Here is a 16399-nt window from a genome sequence, read left to right on the forward strand (position 1 = left end):
GCCCCCTTTGCACGCCCATATGATCATGGCACTCCCCAGGGCGCATTGCTTACTCCAGGGAATCGACTCCGCCAGCCAGCATGTGGAGGTGGTTCAGGGTCGTGATGGAGGTGGTCAGGTGGCGCTTGGCGTGGTCCAGCTGCTTGATATCACGGGTGATTTCCTTCACCTGTTGCAGATTTTTGGAGGGGGGAAATAAACCAGGCCACATGCACTTTTATAATCAGAAGAATTCAAGAAACCGTGCGCACACACACAGAGAGACTTAGAGAGCTCCAGTCCCCACAACTGCCTCATTGGGGCAAGATCTGCCAGGAAGCGTTGCTGTGCTCACTAGGCCTCACTTCCGGAGCGGTCTTGTTTCTTTGAATCAAGAGTTAACTTCACTGAAGCCACGGGAGTTTTTCCTGACCTGCCCAGACACCCGCTCCAGACACCTCCCTCTCCCCACCCCACATCTGTAGAAGTCATAAAATCCACCCCAATGGGTCCCCCCCCACACACACACACTGTCAGGGGGATTGTTGAGGCTACTCTCGAGTAAAGACGCTCCAGTCCGATTTGTCTTTTAAGGTTTTATTGTGCATACTATTTACAGTGCAGAGATAGCAGAAAACATGACCTCCTAGTCACTCGCAGAATCCGTCAATGGGGCCAGCATAATAGCTTGGGGACCCCAAAATGCCTCCCCCTAAACCTGCGTTTGGGCACACGCCTCAATTCGGGCGCCAGAAGTGGCTGCGCTCCCTCTTCCACCTGTTGGCTAGGGCACTGCAGAGGCTCTGATACATCGCTGAGCCCTCCTTCCTCCACTAGATGCCTCACTGAGCCCTCCCTCCATTCTGCTCCATTCGTCATTCCCCCCCCCCCTGCCTGACCCGCTGCTACCGCTGTTGCTGGGTGAAATGCTGGTCAGGATGACGGGGGGGGGAGCTCCCTGACACCCACCCACAAGGCTTTCTGCTCACGAGCAAACAGCGCTGGTCGCAAATTTCGAGGCAGCGATAGGGAACTGCTGGTCCTCCGGATGTTGCTGAACTCCAGGCTCCCAGAAGCCCATGGTCGGGGATGAACTGAGCCCAGGAGCACCCAGGCGGGCCACTGTTTCCCAACCTCTAGGAGAACACTTGAAAAAGGTGCCCTCCGAGACGCATCGCTTGGAAACAGACATCCAGGGCCAGTTCTTGCCGAACTGCAACTCCCATCAGCCCCAGGATAGAAGGGCCCCAGGATAGGGGGGGTTCAGCAACATTTGGAGGGCCAAAGGTTCCCCACGCCTGATGGAAGGGCTCGGCTCCAGGTTGTTCCTGGCTGGAGCAACTTCAGAGCCCTCTCTTCCCCAGCGGAGAACCTGAAGCCCAGCTGTGGCTGTAGACACCGCAGAAGAGGACAACTGTCCCTCTAGCGATGGGGCTCCGCTGTCAAATGGCTTTTGTCTGTGGGGCCAAAGCAGATACCCAAGGATGCTAAGCCCTGTGCGAGGTCATTGCTTTGGAAGGGAGGGTGGCAAGGAAAACCTGTACCCAGAGATGGGTTGGCAGCGTACGGCACACACCCAAGACCCATCTCTTCATTGCCTTAGAAGCTCTGAAGGATATTTTCCTCTTTTTTTCAAACTACCAAGGGCCAGGTAAAGTTGCTTCAGGGGCCACACACGGTTTGTGGAAGGGCCACAGCTCAGCAGCAGAGTGATGGCCTTGCAACAGACGGCCCGATGTTCAATCTGCAGGCAGGTTCTTGAGAGACTCTTGCCTGAAATCCTGGAGTGCTGCTGCCGGTCAGAGCAGACAATATTGAGCCAGATGGACCAACAACCTGACTCAGTTTAAGGTTCCTGTAAGATGTTGTGCTAATGGAGCAGGAAAAGGGAAGGGAGGGGGGATTGCTGAGGAAACCATTAATAACAGGCAACAAGATATTATTCGTCACTCACCATCTGCTCAGATTTTTCAGCTTTGTCCTTGATGTCCTTAATCTTGCCAAAGAGCTGCTGAATAGCCTTCTGGGCTTCTTCCAGCGCCTGGAGGGAGGAAGAGGGAGACTAAAGTTTGGTTTCCAAATTCAGGAGGAATTAGACAGAGATCAAGTTCTTTCGAGTCAAACAGCAAGCGCTCAACCTTTTTCTGGTCGGAAAGGTACTGCTTCTTGGACAAGTTTCTAGTCCTCTTGGTGGGCAGGGAAAATCCCAAAAACGTAGAAATAACGAAAAGGGTGAGAGAGGGCAAATAGGGTGTGAACTGCCAGCTGAGGGCATTTTGATAAAAAGAGGACACACAAAAGTTTGGACTGGAATAAAAGTTCCTAGAACTCTAAGGTGCCACAAGGCTCTTTCGTTTATTATTACAATCCTTAAGTAATAACAAAACTGTTAATAATAATATAATTTAATAGAAAATAACAATAGATGGCAATAGATAATATGCAGATAACACAGATGTTGTGACGTCTCTGGCGATGCCACAATTCTATTTATCCCACTTTCGACAGTTCTGTAACACCCAATAACAAACGTTCCATTGGGTTTTCTGCAAGAACAGGGGGCAGGGAATTTGAACCAAGAGGAGTTCCCACTTCAGAAGAAATTCCTGGGTCAGGCTAATGGCCCATCCAGCCCAGGCGTTTGTTCTCACAGTGGCCAAGGAGATGCCTCCTGTCAGAAGCCCACAGGCAGGGCCTGGGAGCAACTGGAGATCAGGCTCCGAAACTCCACCCAGCCATGAAGCACACTGGGCAACCTTGGGCCAGTTCCTTACTCTCTGCCTGGCCTACCTCACAAGGTTGTTGTGAAGGGTAAAACGAGGAAGAGGAGAACTATGTAAGCTACCTAGAGCTCCTTGCAGGAATGTTGGGGTACAAATCTAATAAATAATAATGGGCATCATTCAGAGGTTTACTGCCTCAGTGGAGGGAGAACACAGGCATTGTGGCCGGCAGCCACTGATAACCTTAAAGGTAAAGGGACCCCTGACCATCAGGTCCAGTCGTGTCCGACTCTGGGGTTGCGGCGCTCATCTCGCTTTATTGGCCAAGGGAGCCGGCGTTTGTCCGCAGACAACTTCTGGGTCATGTGGCCAGCATGACTAAGCCGCTTCTGGAGAACCAGAGCAGCGCACGGAAATGCCGTTTACCTGCCTGTCGGAGAGGTACCTATTTATCTACTTGCACTTCGACATGCTTTCAAACTGCTAGGTTGGCAGGAGCTGGGACCAAACAACGGGAGCTCACCCCGTTGCGGGGATTCGAACCGCCGACCTTCTGATCGGCAAGCCCCCCTAGGCTCTGGTTGAACCCACAGCGCCATCCGGGTCCCTCTACTGATAACCTTAAAAGGTAAAGGGACCCCTGACCATTAGGTCCAGTCGTGACCGACTCTGGGGTTGCGGCGCTCATCTCGCTTTATTGGCCAAGGGAGCCAGCGTACAGCTTCTAGTGGCCAGCATGACAAAGCCGCTTCTGGCGAATCAGAGCAGCGCACGGAAATGCCGTTTACCTTCCGCTGTAGCAGTTCCTATTTATCTACCGGTACTTGCACTTTTACGTGCTTTCGAACTGCTAGGTTGGCAGGAGCTGGGACCAAACAACGGGAGCTCACCCCGTTGCGGGGATTCGAACCGCCGACCTTCTGATCGGCAAGCCCGCCTAGGCTCTGTGTTTTAACCCCGTCCCTCTACTGATAACCTTACCCACCATTAACTCGTCTAATCCTCCTGCAAGCCATCTAGGTTGCCGGCTGTCATTGCCTCCTGTGGGAGCGAGTTCCTTTGTTCAACTATGTGCTGCGTTAATAAATCCTTTCTCCCATCTATCCTGAATCTTCCAAAATTTTAGCGTCACGAGCGAGGAAAAACGTCTCTCTATCCACCTTCTCCACCATCACCCCCATGCAGAGTTTCACAACCCTCTCTGGTTCTCAGTCGCTAGACCATGAGATTCCTTAATCTCAGGGCCGTGGGTTCGAGTCCCACATTGGTCAAAAGATTCCCACATTGAAGGGAGATGTGCTTGATGCCCCGCGGGGTCCCTTCCAGTTCTACAACCCTATGTTTCTCACGTCGCCTCTGACTTGCCTGTTCTGCAAACTGAAAAGCCCCAAATGCTGTGACCTTTCCTCACACACCCCTTGTCCATTCCAGTCTCCCTTTTCTGAACCTTTTTTTTCTGACTCTACAACAGGGGTCAGCAAACTTTTTCACCAGGGGGCCGGTCCACTGTCCCTCAGACCTTGTAGGGGACTGGAATACAATGGTACCTCGGTTTATGAACACAATTGGTTCCAGAAGTCTGTTCATAAACTGAAGCGTTCATAAACTGAAGCGAACTTTCCCATTTAAAGTAATGGAAAGTGGATTAATCCGTTCCAGACGGGTCCGCGGAGTACTCAACCTGAAGCGTACTTAACCCGAAGCATGGGTGTAATTGGTTCCGGAAGTCTGTTCATGAACTGAAGCGTTCATAAACTGAAGCGAACTTTCCCATTTAAAGTAATGGAAAGTGAATTAATCCGTTCCAGATGGGTCCGCGGCGTTCGTAAACTGAAAATTCGTAAATCAAGGTGTTCATAAACCGAGGTTCCATTATATATATATATTGGGGGGGGGGGGATGAACAAATTCCTATGCCCCACAAATAACCCAGAGATGCATTTTAAATAAAAGGGTACATTCTACTCAAGTAAAAACACGCTGATTCCTGGACCATCCGCAGGCCGGATTTAGAAGGCGATTGGGCCGGATCCAGCCCCCAGGCCTTAGTTTGCCTACCCATGCTCTACAATATCCCTTTTTAAGTGAGCCGGCCAGAACTGTGTCAACATATGTTCCTGGGCAGAACCGAAGAAAAATCCTAAAAGGGGGGGGGGAGAGAAAGGAGGGGAAAAAACATCTGCAATGCCGTCTTGCACTGGAACGAGAGAGACGACCGCAGTAGCACTAGTGGGATCTGCTTTCCCGGGCCCCTGCCCAGAGTCAGAAATAGCCGCCGTCTGGAACTGCTTGGGGGGGGGGGCGTGTTACGCCCTGCCCAGGAATGCACTCCTGCTGTTTCCTCCCCATAAAGGACTCATTAAGTGATGCCGCTTTTTTTTTTAAAAAAAAAAAGTAAGAAAGAAATCCATCTGCAGATTTTGGGCAAGACAAAACAAAAGCCCCGTTTGAAAAGCGAAGCACATCCACCGAAAGCCAGAAGAAGCGAGTCCATTTTAAGCGTTTTCAAAAAACTTAAGAGAAAAATGAAATCTAGAGCAGTGTATTTAAAAAGAAAAAGAACAGCGCTCAAAACTTGAGAAATGTTACAGCTGGGTGTGCAGGGCAGCTCCTGAAGCCTTGCAGTTTTAAAATAAAAAATAAATAAATCCCCAAGTATTCCTGGCAAAACCTGCATCTGCTAGCCCAACCCCACCTTCTGCCCAAAGTTAATGCAAAGGTTTCTATGTTAAAGGTTGCTGTTCACTGTCTTTTCGTTTTATTTGTAAAGTGAGCAGCTGCAGCAAAGGAGAGAAGGGAAGCTGGGTTATTCCACTGGCTTCACTGTGAATCCAGCCCCGTCCTCAACCATCACGCAGCCATTTCGCCAGGGGGAAAAAGGGAAGCAGGGCGGCTAAATTGGCTCAGCTGGGAGACCGGTAGCATCTCCCTCCTGCTCTCGTTCAGCTGCTTCCTTTCCAGCTGGTTGTCATGAGAATTCTGTAGCCGAGGTCTAGCGCCTGATTTTACATTTTTCCTCCTCCCTCCGAATGCCTTTTCCTTTCATGCCATTAAAAAAAAAGCCAGTCTCGTCTCATTGTTGACATCTGCAAGCTGCTCCGGGAGCATTTTTTAGGCTGAAGAGCAGGATGGGAAATGCTTCCATAATAAACAAGGGAAAATACATTAAAAGAGGAGAGGGTTCTAAAACACCATCTCATAAAATTGGTGCAGGGGGAGAATATTCCAAAATTACCTGTATTTAGGCATAATGTGACATAGCTTTTCTGCAGGGGCAGGGAATGAATGAATGAATGAATGATGATTTTTATTGTTATTCTTATTTTATTGTTCTCCCCCACCCACCCACACCACAAAGACCCCGGAGAGACCTTGCCAGTCAAAGGAGACAATACTGGGCTCTAGCTGAACTGACACATTTTAAAGATTCCTGCATTGCAAGGGGTTGGACTAGATCAGGCATCCCCAAACTGCGGCCCTCCAGATGTTTTGGCCTACAACTCCCATGATCCCTAGCTAACAGGACCAGTGGTCGGGGATGATGGGAATTGTAGTCCAAAACATCTGGAGGGCTGAAGTTTGGGGATGCCTGGACTAGCTGGCCCGCGGGGTCCCTACCAACTCTGCAATTCTATTATTCTAAAAAAGAGGGTGGACTGAGGAGTAGTGTGGCCAAGGACGCATAAGCCTCTTTTCCTCTGATGCTCCATATAGTTTTAGTGGTGAACAAAGGCTCCCTTCATTTCAAAAGGGTGGGAGGGGGAGGAAAGCAGGCCAGAACATGATTTGGGGAGGGGGGGAGCTTTCAGCCCTACAAAGCCATTATTAATTAGGCTATTATCACAGACAGACAATCTCTTCTCTCCTTCCACCTCCCTGGGGAAAGAGCAGCTCAGGAGAAGAAATTATTTCGCCAGGGTTTTCCTTTTTCGTCTGGCTTCTTTGGGGCGGGGGGGGGGGTGGGAAAGAAGGGAGGGGGGAAATCCACTGCGGACCAAAATGCCATTCAAGAGGCTTTTCCTGTGTAATACGACCTGCTCGGCTTTCCCTACGCTCTGACCTATTAACTGCTGGAGCCGGGAAATTCCAGAGATTCCTGCCTGCTTTGTAGTTCCAAAAGCAGCCGCCAGTTCAACGGAGCTTCTGTGGCAGGAAAAATCGCAAAGAAGTGAGGTTGTGTGGCCACGCACAGCGCTCACACTTGCTTTTACTATTTCAACCTGCACGGCACTTTGGGAAGATTCAGGACAGAGAAAAGAAAAGGACTTCTTCATGCAGTGCGTAGTTCATCTGTGGAACTCTCCTCCACAGGAGGCAGGAATGGGCACCAGATGGGGCATGATGGCTACGCTCCGCCTCCACAGTTAGAAGCAGAAATGGTACAGAATACGCACATCAGAGCATTTTAAGTCCGTTCTGAAAGAAACTAAGGCACACCTTATCAGCTGGCTAAAATATATAAATCAAGAGTCAGGTGTAATAAACATTTCCAGTGCAGCCAAATATTAACCATGAAAGAACCAGCAGCCATCTCCTCAGAAGTGACAAGGGCAAGAATCATATAATCGTGGAATTGAGGGGAATCCCAGGGGTCATTCAGTCCAACCCCCTGCAATGCAGGAATCTTTTGCCCAACGTGGGGATTGAACCCACAAAGGGCTTTTTTTTACAACTCGAAATAGATGATCCTGAATGCCCCACTCTCTCTTATATCCAGACCCAATTAATAAAGGTACCACATATTCATTTTCCGGGACACACACACACACACACACACAACAACAACAACAACGTGCTATTTTTTAAAAAATAAGGAAACCTTCACAGAGTTAAGGTGAGTACCCAGCCCAGATCAGCTTGCCAAGAGCTGTAAACCACCTTGAACCTCCATCTTGAAACATGGGGCCAACAACCCTTGCAGGTTTCTAGTCCTCAGTACAGGGCTGGGGGAACCTAGTGAATGACAGAATGGTAGAGTTGGAAGGGACCCCAAGGGTCACCTTTAGTCCAACCTCAGTGCAATGCAGGAATCTCAACTAGATCACACGACAGAAGGCCATCCAACCTCTGCTTAAAAACCTCCAAGGCAGGAGAGTCTACCACCTCCCGAGGGAAACCGTCCCACTGTCTAAATGCCGTTCCTTGCATTTCTCCGACAAGGACGCTGGATAGATTCAGCTGTGAGAAATTTAATAAACTCATACCTCGCGGCCATCCTGCCCGACGTTTGTCTGGCCTCTCACCACGGTCCGGATGTTATCATCCAAACGCCTGCAAAGGGGAAGAAAGAAAGAAGGGAGACAGCCTGAAGGTTGATGTTCAGCATCAGATTTCTTTTTTCTTTCTTTTTTTACAGTTTGTTTAAGAGATCGTTTTAGGGAAGGGAAAACCGTGCTGTTTCAATATTCTAAAAATAAATATTCCAGCACTGTATACCAGTCCCATGGAGAGTTAAAAGAAATCCCACTCCTGTATGATTTGATTCATTGCATTTCTATCCCACCTCAAGGCGGCACACACAGTCTTCCGCCTCCTTATCTCACCCAAACAGCAACCCTGCGAGGTCGGTTCGGTCGGTCAAGAAACAATGGCTAGCCCAAGATCACCCGGTGCGCTTCATGACCGAGAGGCGATTTGAACCCTGGTCTCCCAGGAGCGTCCTAGTCAGACACTCCAACCACTACAACACACCGGCTCGAAGATGCAAACCTTGCTTAAGTTTTCTTTCTTTTCCCAACAGAAAGGAGGAGATTGCCTTTACCTCCGGGTGCCTGTCTGCAATCGCGCCCTGCGTGAGAACTTCCCGGAGGCAGGGAGCAGGGAAGGGGCAGACAAGCAAGCAGGCAGCCAGAGTGACAACAAAAGAGGAGGCCACGTGAGAATCATCACCCCTCAGCAGCTTCCTGTGCAGAGGAAGTGCTGCAGCTCAGTAGTAGAGTTTCTGCTCAGCAGGCAGAAGGTCCCCAGGTCAATCACCAGTCTATCTAGGTGGGCTGGGAGAGATATTCCTGGCCAGTGGCCCAGATTGAAACCCTGGAGAGCCACAGCTGCCCTGCAGTGTGGACCAAACAAAGGTCTAACTCACTCGAAGGCAGCCTTCCTATGCTCTTGAAAAGACACAGGGCAGTTACAGATTCATTGAAAATAACGAACATGACTAAGTTAAATAAAAAAATTCCTTCAGTAGCACCTTAAAGACCAACTAAGTTTTTATTTTGGTATGAGCTTTCGTGTGCATGCACACTTCTTCAGATACACTTGAAACAGAAGTGTCAGACCCTTATGTATATACAGAGGGTGGTGGGGGTGGGTGGGAATGGGTGATGGGCTGATGGGAGTGGTAAAGCTGTAGATGGCTGTTAACGACTGCTGATGACTGCAATTAGTCCTGGGGGGGGGGGAGGGAAGCAAGGGCTGAGGCGCTAAAGAAAGCTTGATCATGCATAATGAGATAAGATTCCGATGTCTTTATTCATCCCAGGTGGCTCCATGGTTTTAAGCTTGGTAATGAGTTCCAATTCAGAAACTTCTCTTTCCAGTCTGTTCCTGAAATTTCTCTGTAATAAAACAGCTGCTTTGAGATCTTGTATAAAATGTCCTGGGAGATTGAAGTGTTCTCCTACTGGTTTCTCTGTCTTATGGTTCCTGATGTCAGATTTATGTCCATTTATCCTTTGGCGTAGGGTTTGGCCTGTTTGTCTAAGTTAGTTGCATTGATTTAAACAGGTCTACTCTGGGTAAAGTTTCTTGAACACCGCCCACCCCACCCCCAATAACTATTTGCCCAGGCTTTTCCTGACCTGCAGGAATGAGCCTGGTTATTACTGGGTTCCTGTTATTTAATTACTGGTTTACTGGAAACCTCGGTTTTCCTTATTAATAATATTTATTCGACGTCTTACACGCTCTTTGCTACAAGGTTCCAGCAAGGGTTATCGCAGGCATCCCCAAACTGCGGCCCTCCAGATGTTTTGGCCTACAACTCCCATGATCCCTAGCTAAGAGGACCAGTGGTCAGGGATGATGGGAATTGTAGTCCAAAACATCTGGAGGGACCGACGTTTGGGGATGCCTGGGTTATCGCAATGCAAGGCGACAATTCCACATCCGCTGCTATTCCCGCATTTCAGGAGTCGGCCACAATTTACAGTCACAAGCTTTTATACCATTTCGCTGTTTCCATGTCGGATTTTCACACACAGCTTACACTCAGATTGGTTTTGAATAAGTAAGTGGTTTAAATAAGTAAAAAAAATAGCTACGCTCCTGAATCGAGGCAAGCCTGCCTCACTCCAGAGGAGCCGGCTCCTATGGCATCACAGCAATCACTCCACGAGTCAGAAGGAAGCAACCATTTCCCTTTCCTCAGGCAAGAGGCTATGAGCCTTTTATCTCATCCGTGTTTTTCAGCTGTGCCATTTCCAACGTGTTTGCGTGCACCCAGGGTGCTATCGCCACTGCTGGCACGGAGCCTCCAGCAGACTGGCTGAGGTTACATTAGGACAAAGACGGTCAGCCCCTTCCCTAGTCTAAAGGAACAGCAGCTTTTACCGCCCCACTGATAATAATTTTTAAAACAGCCCTGCTTACCTTATTTTCAGCTTGATCTTGTTCACCACATCATCAATGTTTGCCAAAGACTGTCAAATAAAGAGAAGAGGAGGGGGGCGTAGTTATTTAGCTGTATATGTAATGTCAGCAGAATGGGGATTTGGCCGAGAAGAGCATGTTGCCTGTTGGCAAACCCTCCAAGTGTCCCTGTTTTCCAGGTACAGTCCCGGATTTACAGAAGCCAGGATCTGATTTGATCCCGGAATGTCCTACTTTTCCTTAGGATGTCCCTGTTTTCTTCAGAGAAATGTTGGAGGGTATTGAGTTATACATCCTCTGAGTCAAGATGATAAGCCTTTAGAAGAAGGCAGCCTTGTACAGGGAAGTTTTTTAATGTTTCATGTTTTGTTATGTTTTTATATATGGTGGAAGCCGCAGACACTCACAGTCTATAGCAGCCTCCTATGTTCTGATCTTTCTTAACAGAAGAATGGTGGCCTCTAGTGGACAAATAAGGCACAGCAAAATGAGACAAGCTACAGAGACAAAAACCAGGCTCTCTCCCTCCGACCATCATTCCCAACCCTGGACTACAACTCCCATCATCCCTTGCCACAGGCTAAGCTAGCTGGATATGATGACAGCTGCAGCCTTTTTAGTCTTGCCTTAACTGTATTTGCTGCTTTTGTGTTTTTCAGTGCAAAAGACAAATAAAAGCTGCTAAAACCACAAAAGCAAAATGGCAAAAAAGACAATCATGGAAATGTATAATCAGCGCAAAAACAAAACTATGCCGTGATAAATCCCTGAAACGAGATATTGATAAGGTGAATAATACTAAAACTCAACTAATGATTACTCAAAGAAACATAATAGGTTTAAATTTTCCAAAAGAAACTAGGATATAGACAAGACATGAATATCTCAAAATAACCTCTAAATAAAGTAAACCTTGACGAGCTGCCGGCTAAGTGACTCATTTCACAGGAAAATCTCTAGCTGTTTCCTCAGAAGGAAAATGTTAAGGGGCTGAGGTTTCCTTATAATCAACACTAAACAGGAGCTGTAAGCTCTGAAAAGAATTGAAAATTACATAGCAGTCAGGGATAAACTTCCCCAAGATAAGACTGTAGTTGTTTAAACTAAAGGTTAGCTAACCTATGGTACAATTCAACTAATGAATATCATTGCTCTTACAAAAGATTAAGTAAAGGCCTGTAAAAGCTCTCCTAGTTGTGATGGTTTTGAATTATGGTGCTGGAGGAGACTCTTGAGAGTCCCATGGACTGCAAGAAGATCAAACCTATCCATTCTTAAGGAAATCAGCCCTGAGTGCTCCCTGGAAGGACAGATCGGAGGCAAGCAGAAGTCATTCATTTCATCTACTTCACACTGAGCGCTCACTGGAATGACAGATCGTGAAGCTGAGGCTCCAATACTTTGGCCACCTCATGAGAAGAGAAGAATCCTTGGAAAAGACCCTGATGTTGGGAAAGATTGAGGGCACTAGGAGAAGGGGACGTCAGAGGACAAGATGGTTGGACAGTGTTCTCGAAGCTACGAACATGAGTTTGACCAAACTGCGGGAGGCAGTGCAAGACAGGAGTGCCTGGCGTGCTCTGGTCCATGGGGTCACGAAGAGTCGGACACGACTAAACGACTAAACAACAACAACAAGTTGTGATGGTATGATGCCATTGTTCAGAGTGAACGAGTCACTTAGCCGGCACCTCGTCAAGGTTTACTTTATTTGGAGGTTATTTTGAGATATTCATGTCTTTTCTATATCCAAGTTTCTTTTGGGAAATTTAAACCTATTATGTTTCTTTGTGTAATTAGTTGAGTTTTAGTATTATTCACCTTATCAATATCTCGTTTCAGGGATTTATCACGGCATAGTTTTGGTTTTGCGCTGATTATACATTTCCGTGATTGTCTTTTTTGCCATTTTGCTTTTGTGTTTTCAGCAGCTTTTATTTGTCTTTTGCGGAAATTCCCTCGATAAAGATATTTAGAAGGCAATGGATAAACCATCGATGGACCCCAGAACTTGATCACCCCTGTTGGGAGGCAAGGGAAACTCTCCAACGTTTTACTGTTGTTTTGTGAATCTCTTATGAATCTATCAGCAGAAAAACGGGGTAAAAGAAGAAACTGTTTTTCACAATTGTGTCGCCATGCACAGAGGACGCAACTCACTTGCTCAGTTGGGAAAAGCGTGTTGATGTATTCCACAGCGTTGAAGTCAGCTCGGTCCAACGGATCTTGACTCGGAAACACCTAGGGGTCACGAAAAAGGACTGAAGTTACTATTGTTTTTCTTACAAAAGAGCCTCTACGGCATGGAGTGTTTGACTATGACCTGGGAGACTCTGGGTTTCAAATTCCCACTTGGCCACGGAGCTCATTGGGTGACCCTGGGCGAGTCATTCTGCCTCTCGGCCTAACCTACCTCACAGGGTTTTTGTGGAGATTAAATGAGAGAGAGAGAGAAGGAGACTACTGAGCTCCTTGGAGAAAAAGGTGGGATTATAAATGAATGAATGAATAGTGACTTGTGACTTACATTAAAACCAACAATAAAAACCTCAAACGATAACAATTCAAATAAAAGACCAAAAGAAAGACAGCAACACACACACTGTGCAAAAAACAGCAAATGTCCAGCAGCAGGGTAAAAAAAGAGAGGCTGTGCAATGGATTTTGGGATATGGATCACACTTAGGGTTGCCAGACACAATAGAGGACAGGACTTCTGTGCTTTTAATTGCCCTGCTCTCTTCTGAGTCTGAAACCTTAAAGAGAAACCAGAAGACCCTTTGTTTAATTTCCAAGCAAAGGGTCTGCTGGTTTCTCTTTAAGGTTTCCAGACTCAAAAGAGAGCAGGGCAATTGTTCTGTCCTCTATTGCAGTGTTTCTCAACCTTTTTTGGGCCAAGGCACACTTGTTCCATGAAAAAAATCACGAGGCACACCACCATTAAAAAAGTTAAAAAATTTAACTCTGTGCCGCCCTATATTGACTATATAATTATGACTGTAAGAAACACTTGCCAATTGCTGTGTTGGTTGCAATCTCCTGTAATAAGGCTTCACAAGCCTCTGATTTCTCTGCCAGCACAATCCTTTGCTCAGCAAGTTTCAGGTTGAGCTCATCCAGCCAGCTTCTTTAAGTTTGTCTAAAACCACCCTCCCGTAGTGGTGGCTGTTGAGAGCTGCGCTCGCCCCGCGTCGTGACCTGGCCAGCTTGCTTTCCGGCGGGTTAGAGTTGAGCATTGGCGCCCGCCAGGCACATGACAATGCAAACCGCCCTTCTCGTCGCCACACGTCGCGGCACACCAGCCAGTGTCTCGCGGCACACTAGTGTGCCGCGGAACAACGGTTGAGAAATGCTGCTCTATTGAGTCTGGCAACCCTAATCACATTCCTTCCTTCCTTGGTTATGGAGAAAGGGTGGAAAACAGGGGTCAGCATCCCACCCTGGCCTGCACAGAGGCTGCTTCAGGCTCCCCTACCTCTCCCTCCATTCTCCCCAAGTTCTGCTTCACCAGCAAAATCTTCTCCAAGCCAGCTCAGCCTCACCTTACCTACTCCCCGACTCCTCCATCATGCAAACACATTCCCACTATCTGCTTCCAATCCCAGTGTCCTCCTGTCCCTCCTAATCTTGAATCACTAGGCCAGGCATCCCCAAACTCCGGCCCTCCAGATGTTTTGGACTACAATTCCCATGTTCCCTAACCACTGGTCCTGTTAGCTAGGGATCATGGGAGTTGTAGGCCAAAACATCTGGAGGGCTGCAGTTTGGGGGTGCCTGCACTACACGTTTGTTTTGAATGGTATGAGTTGTTTGGTGCACCTTGCTTGTTTCCCTTTATTTATATGCTACTGTTACCACCGAACTAAGACCTCCCAAGCAGGTTCTTCGCATTAATGTCTGTTTCAAAGGGGAACGGTCCTTAAACTCATTCCACTTGACCAAGTAAACACAGCCAGGTCGCACTGACCTCCCTTGGCATTTTAATCCTTCATTCCGCAACCATTGCGTCAACCTTTGGGGGGGAAGCCAAGCTTTGTAGGCGCATTTGCAAACTGAATTCTCTGGCTGCATATGCTCATGACAAACTCTCCCCCCTCCCCTGCTCTACATACATACTGTATATACACCCACCCACCCTGGTAGCTGCCTGAGCCACAATTTAATAAATAATTACAGTAATAGTAATGTACATCACCTTGAGCTCAGTATATAAAAAGGGTGGGATATAGGCACAGGAATAGCTTTTTCCCTTGTGCCATCAAATTGTTGAATCTGTAGTTGTGGGTGAAAAGGAGGTCAATTGGTGGTATGTGGCTTTTTCGCTGTGCTGTTGTATTGTGAGGGGAATAGTGTTTGTATGAGGTACGTTTTCCTTTACATTGCAATGTAGTCGAGGCAAAATTCCAAGTATGGTTGATACTTGGCCAATAAATGATTCTATTCTAAATTATTCTGTTCTATATAATTGCAGCAAATAAATAATAAACTGCTGCCTAGAATCATAGAGTTGGAAGAGACCACAAGGGCCATCCAGTCCAACCCCCTGCCAAGCAGGAAACACGATCAAAGCATTCTTGACATACGTCTGTCAAGCCTCTGCCTTATGGACAGGGGGTCGCCTATCCAGCAGCCTGTCATTCAACCAGCACTTGACCACCTCCCCAAAATAAGCAGCACCCCACAACGTCCCTCTCCTCAAAGACACCAAAATAGACCCCCCTCAATTTAAGGCACCCCCCCCGCCACATTCCCTACAGCCCCTCCCCACACAGAACCCTCATATCAGCATACAGAGCCCCGCCCCTTACTCACACTTCACCCAATCGCTTTGGAGATACAGGAGCCTCCTCCCACCACATAACCCCATATTAGCATGCATAGCCCCGCCCCCTTACACTCCGCCCAATCGCTTAGGAACTAAATAACCACGCCCACAGCAGAACCCCCATATTAGCATACAGTCCCGCCCCCTTACGTACACTCCGCCCAATCGCTTAGGGACTACGGGAGCCCCGCCTACCACGAACTCCCATATTAGCATGCACTGTCCCGCCCCCGCCATGGGCCGAACCCCGCCCCCTTCCCCTCACCGTCTCCCGCCCGGTTCTCCCTTACCTGCTCGATGGCCAACTGCACCTCCGGCGCCAGCTGCAGGGCATCCTCCAGCTCGTCGGCCAAGTCCAGCTCGTCCTCCTCCATCCCGGCCTGCGCTGCGACGCTCGACTTGTCACCCACCTCCCCTCTTCCTCTCTCTCTCTCTTCTCGGTTGAGGGAAAGCGCGCCACTTCCGGGAACGGCGGCATTCTGGGATACTGGAGGACCGCGTGGAGGGAGGGGGAATGGGAGCAGCCAATGGGGGCGGAGCGATATGGGCCAATAAGGCCACGCCCACTCCGACCCCTTCCCTTCTGGGGGCGGGGTTTCCTCAGAGAGTTTTTTTTTCTCAATGGTAGCTTGAGACTCCACGAAATTCTTGGAGCGGTGCGGGGAATGTGTGCGTACTTTTTATTTAAAAAAATAATAAACATTTATTTAAGCTTTTTACAAATCAAACACTATCAAGAAAAAAGTGAATGGTCGCTATACGAAATTACAGAGTACTTAAATTCCTTTTCCTTTGGTGCGAGAGTACTTTCATATACTTATTTAAAAGCATTTATGAGCCCTTTAATTAATCCAAGCAGCATACATATATGACAGCCACCAGCGTTTCTGAGCATGGGCAGAGTGCCTTTCAGCTCAAGCTGGGGGAAACCCTTTTTTAAAGTGTTGGTTTGGTTTTTTGAAGTCTATTTGTTTTCAAAGGTAGGGTGATTTAAGCACGTGCTTTGTAACTTTTCCCATTAAAAATCATTTTTTTAATGCATTTATATGTTTGCGTATCCAGGTGTACTTATGAATCATGGGCTTCCCAAGTATTCAAATAGATATTGATATTAATCTTTTTGATGTTGCCAACAGAGTTCTTATAATTGATATTTACAACAGTGTTATCATAGCTGTTAATAATAATACAACTCTATTGTTGTTATTAAAGTATAATTAATAAGAACTCTGCAGTGCCACAAATCCAACTCAATGGTGTAACGTTGGGAAATGTCGATCAT

General features: G+C 47.7%; 1 protein-coding gene across 2 annotated transcripts in view; it reads right to left on the reverse strand.

Annotated features, from left to right (window-relative positions):
- Positions 1 to 15574, reverse strand: part of VPS53 (VPS53 subunit of GARP complex) — a 40194-nt gene extending 24620 nt beyond the window's left edge. Inside the window, exons 1-6 of one of the 2 annotated variants that reach the window (XR_015947141.1) lie at positions 15408 to 15573; positions 12453 to 12533; positions 10293 to 10342; positions 7907 to 7973; positions 1934 to 2020; positions 54 to 169 (exon numbers count right to left, since the gene is read on the reverse strand). Coding sequence is in view for 1 of the 2 variants with exons in the window: in XM_060268534.2 (XP_060124517.2) it covers positions 54 to 169; positions 1934 to 2020; positions 7907 to 7973; positions 10293 to 10342; positions 12453 to 12533; positions 15408 to 15491 (485 nt within the window). In the remaining variant the exon portion in view is untranslated. Of the gene's footprint in view, positions 1 to 53; positions 170 to 1933; positions 2021 to 7906; positions 7974 to 10292; positions 10343 to 12452; positions 12534 to 15407 lie in introns of both variants that reach the window. The other variant, XM_060268534.2, reaches the window with a different exon arrangement.
- Between the last annotated feature and the right edge of the window lie 825 nt (positions 15575 to 16399).

This window comes from Zootoca vivipara, chromosome 14, assembly GCF_965207765.1.
Source record: "Zootoca vivipara chromosome 14, rZooViv2.hap1.1, whole genome shotgun sequence".
NCBI lineage: Eukaryota > Metazoa > Chordata > Lepidosauria > Squamata > Lacertidae > Zootoca > Zootoca vivipara.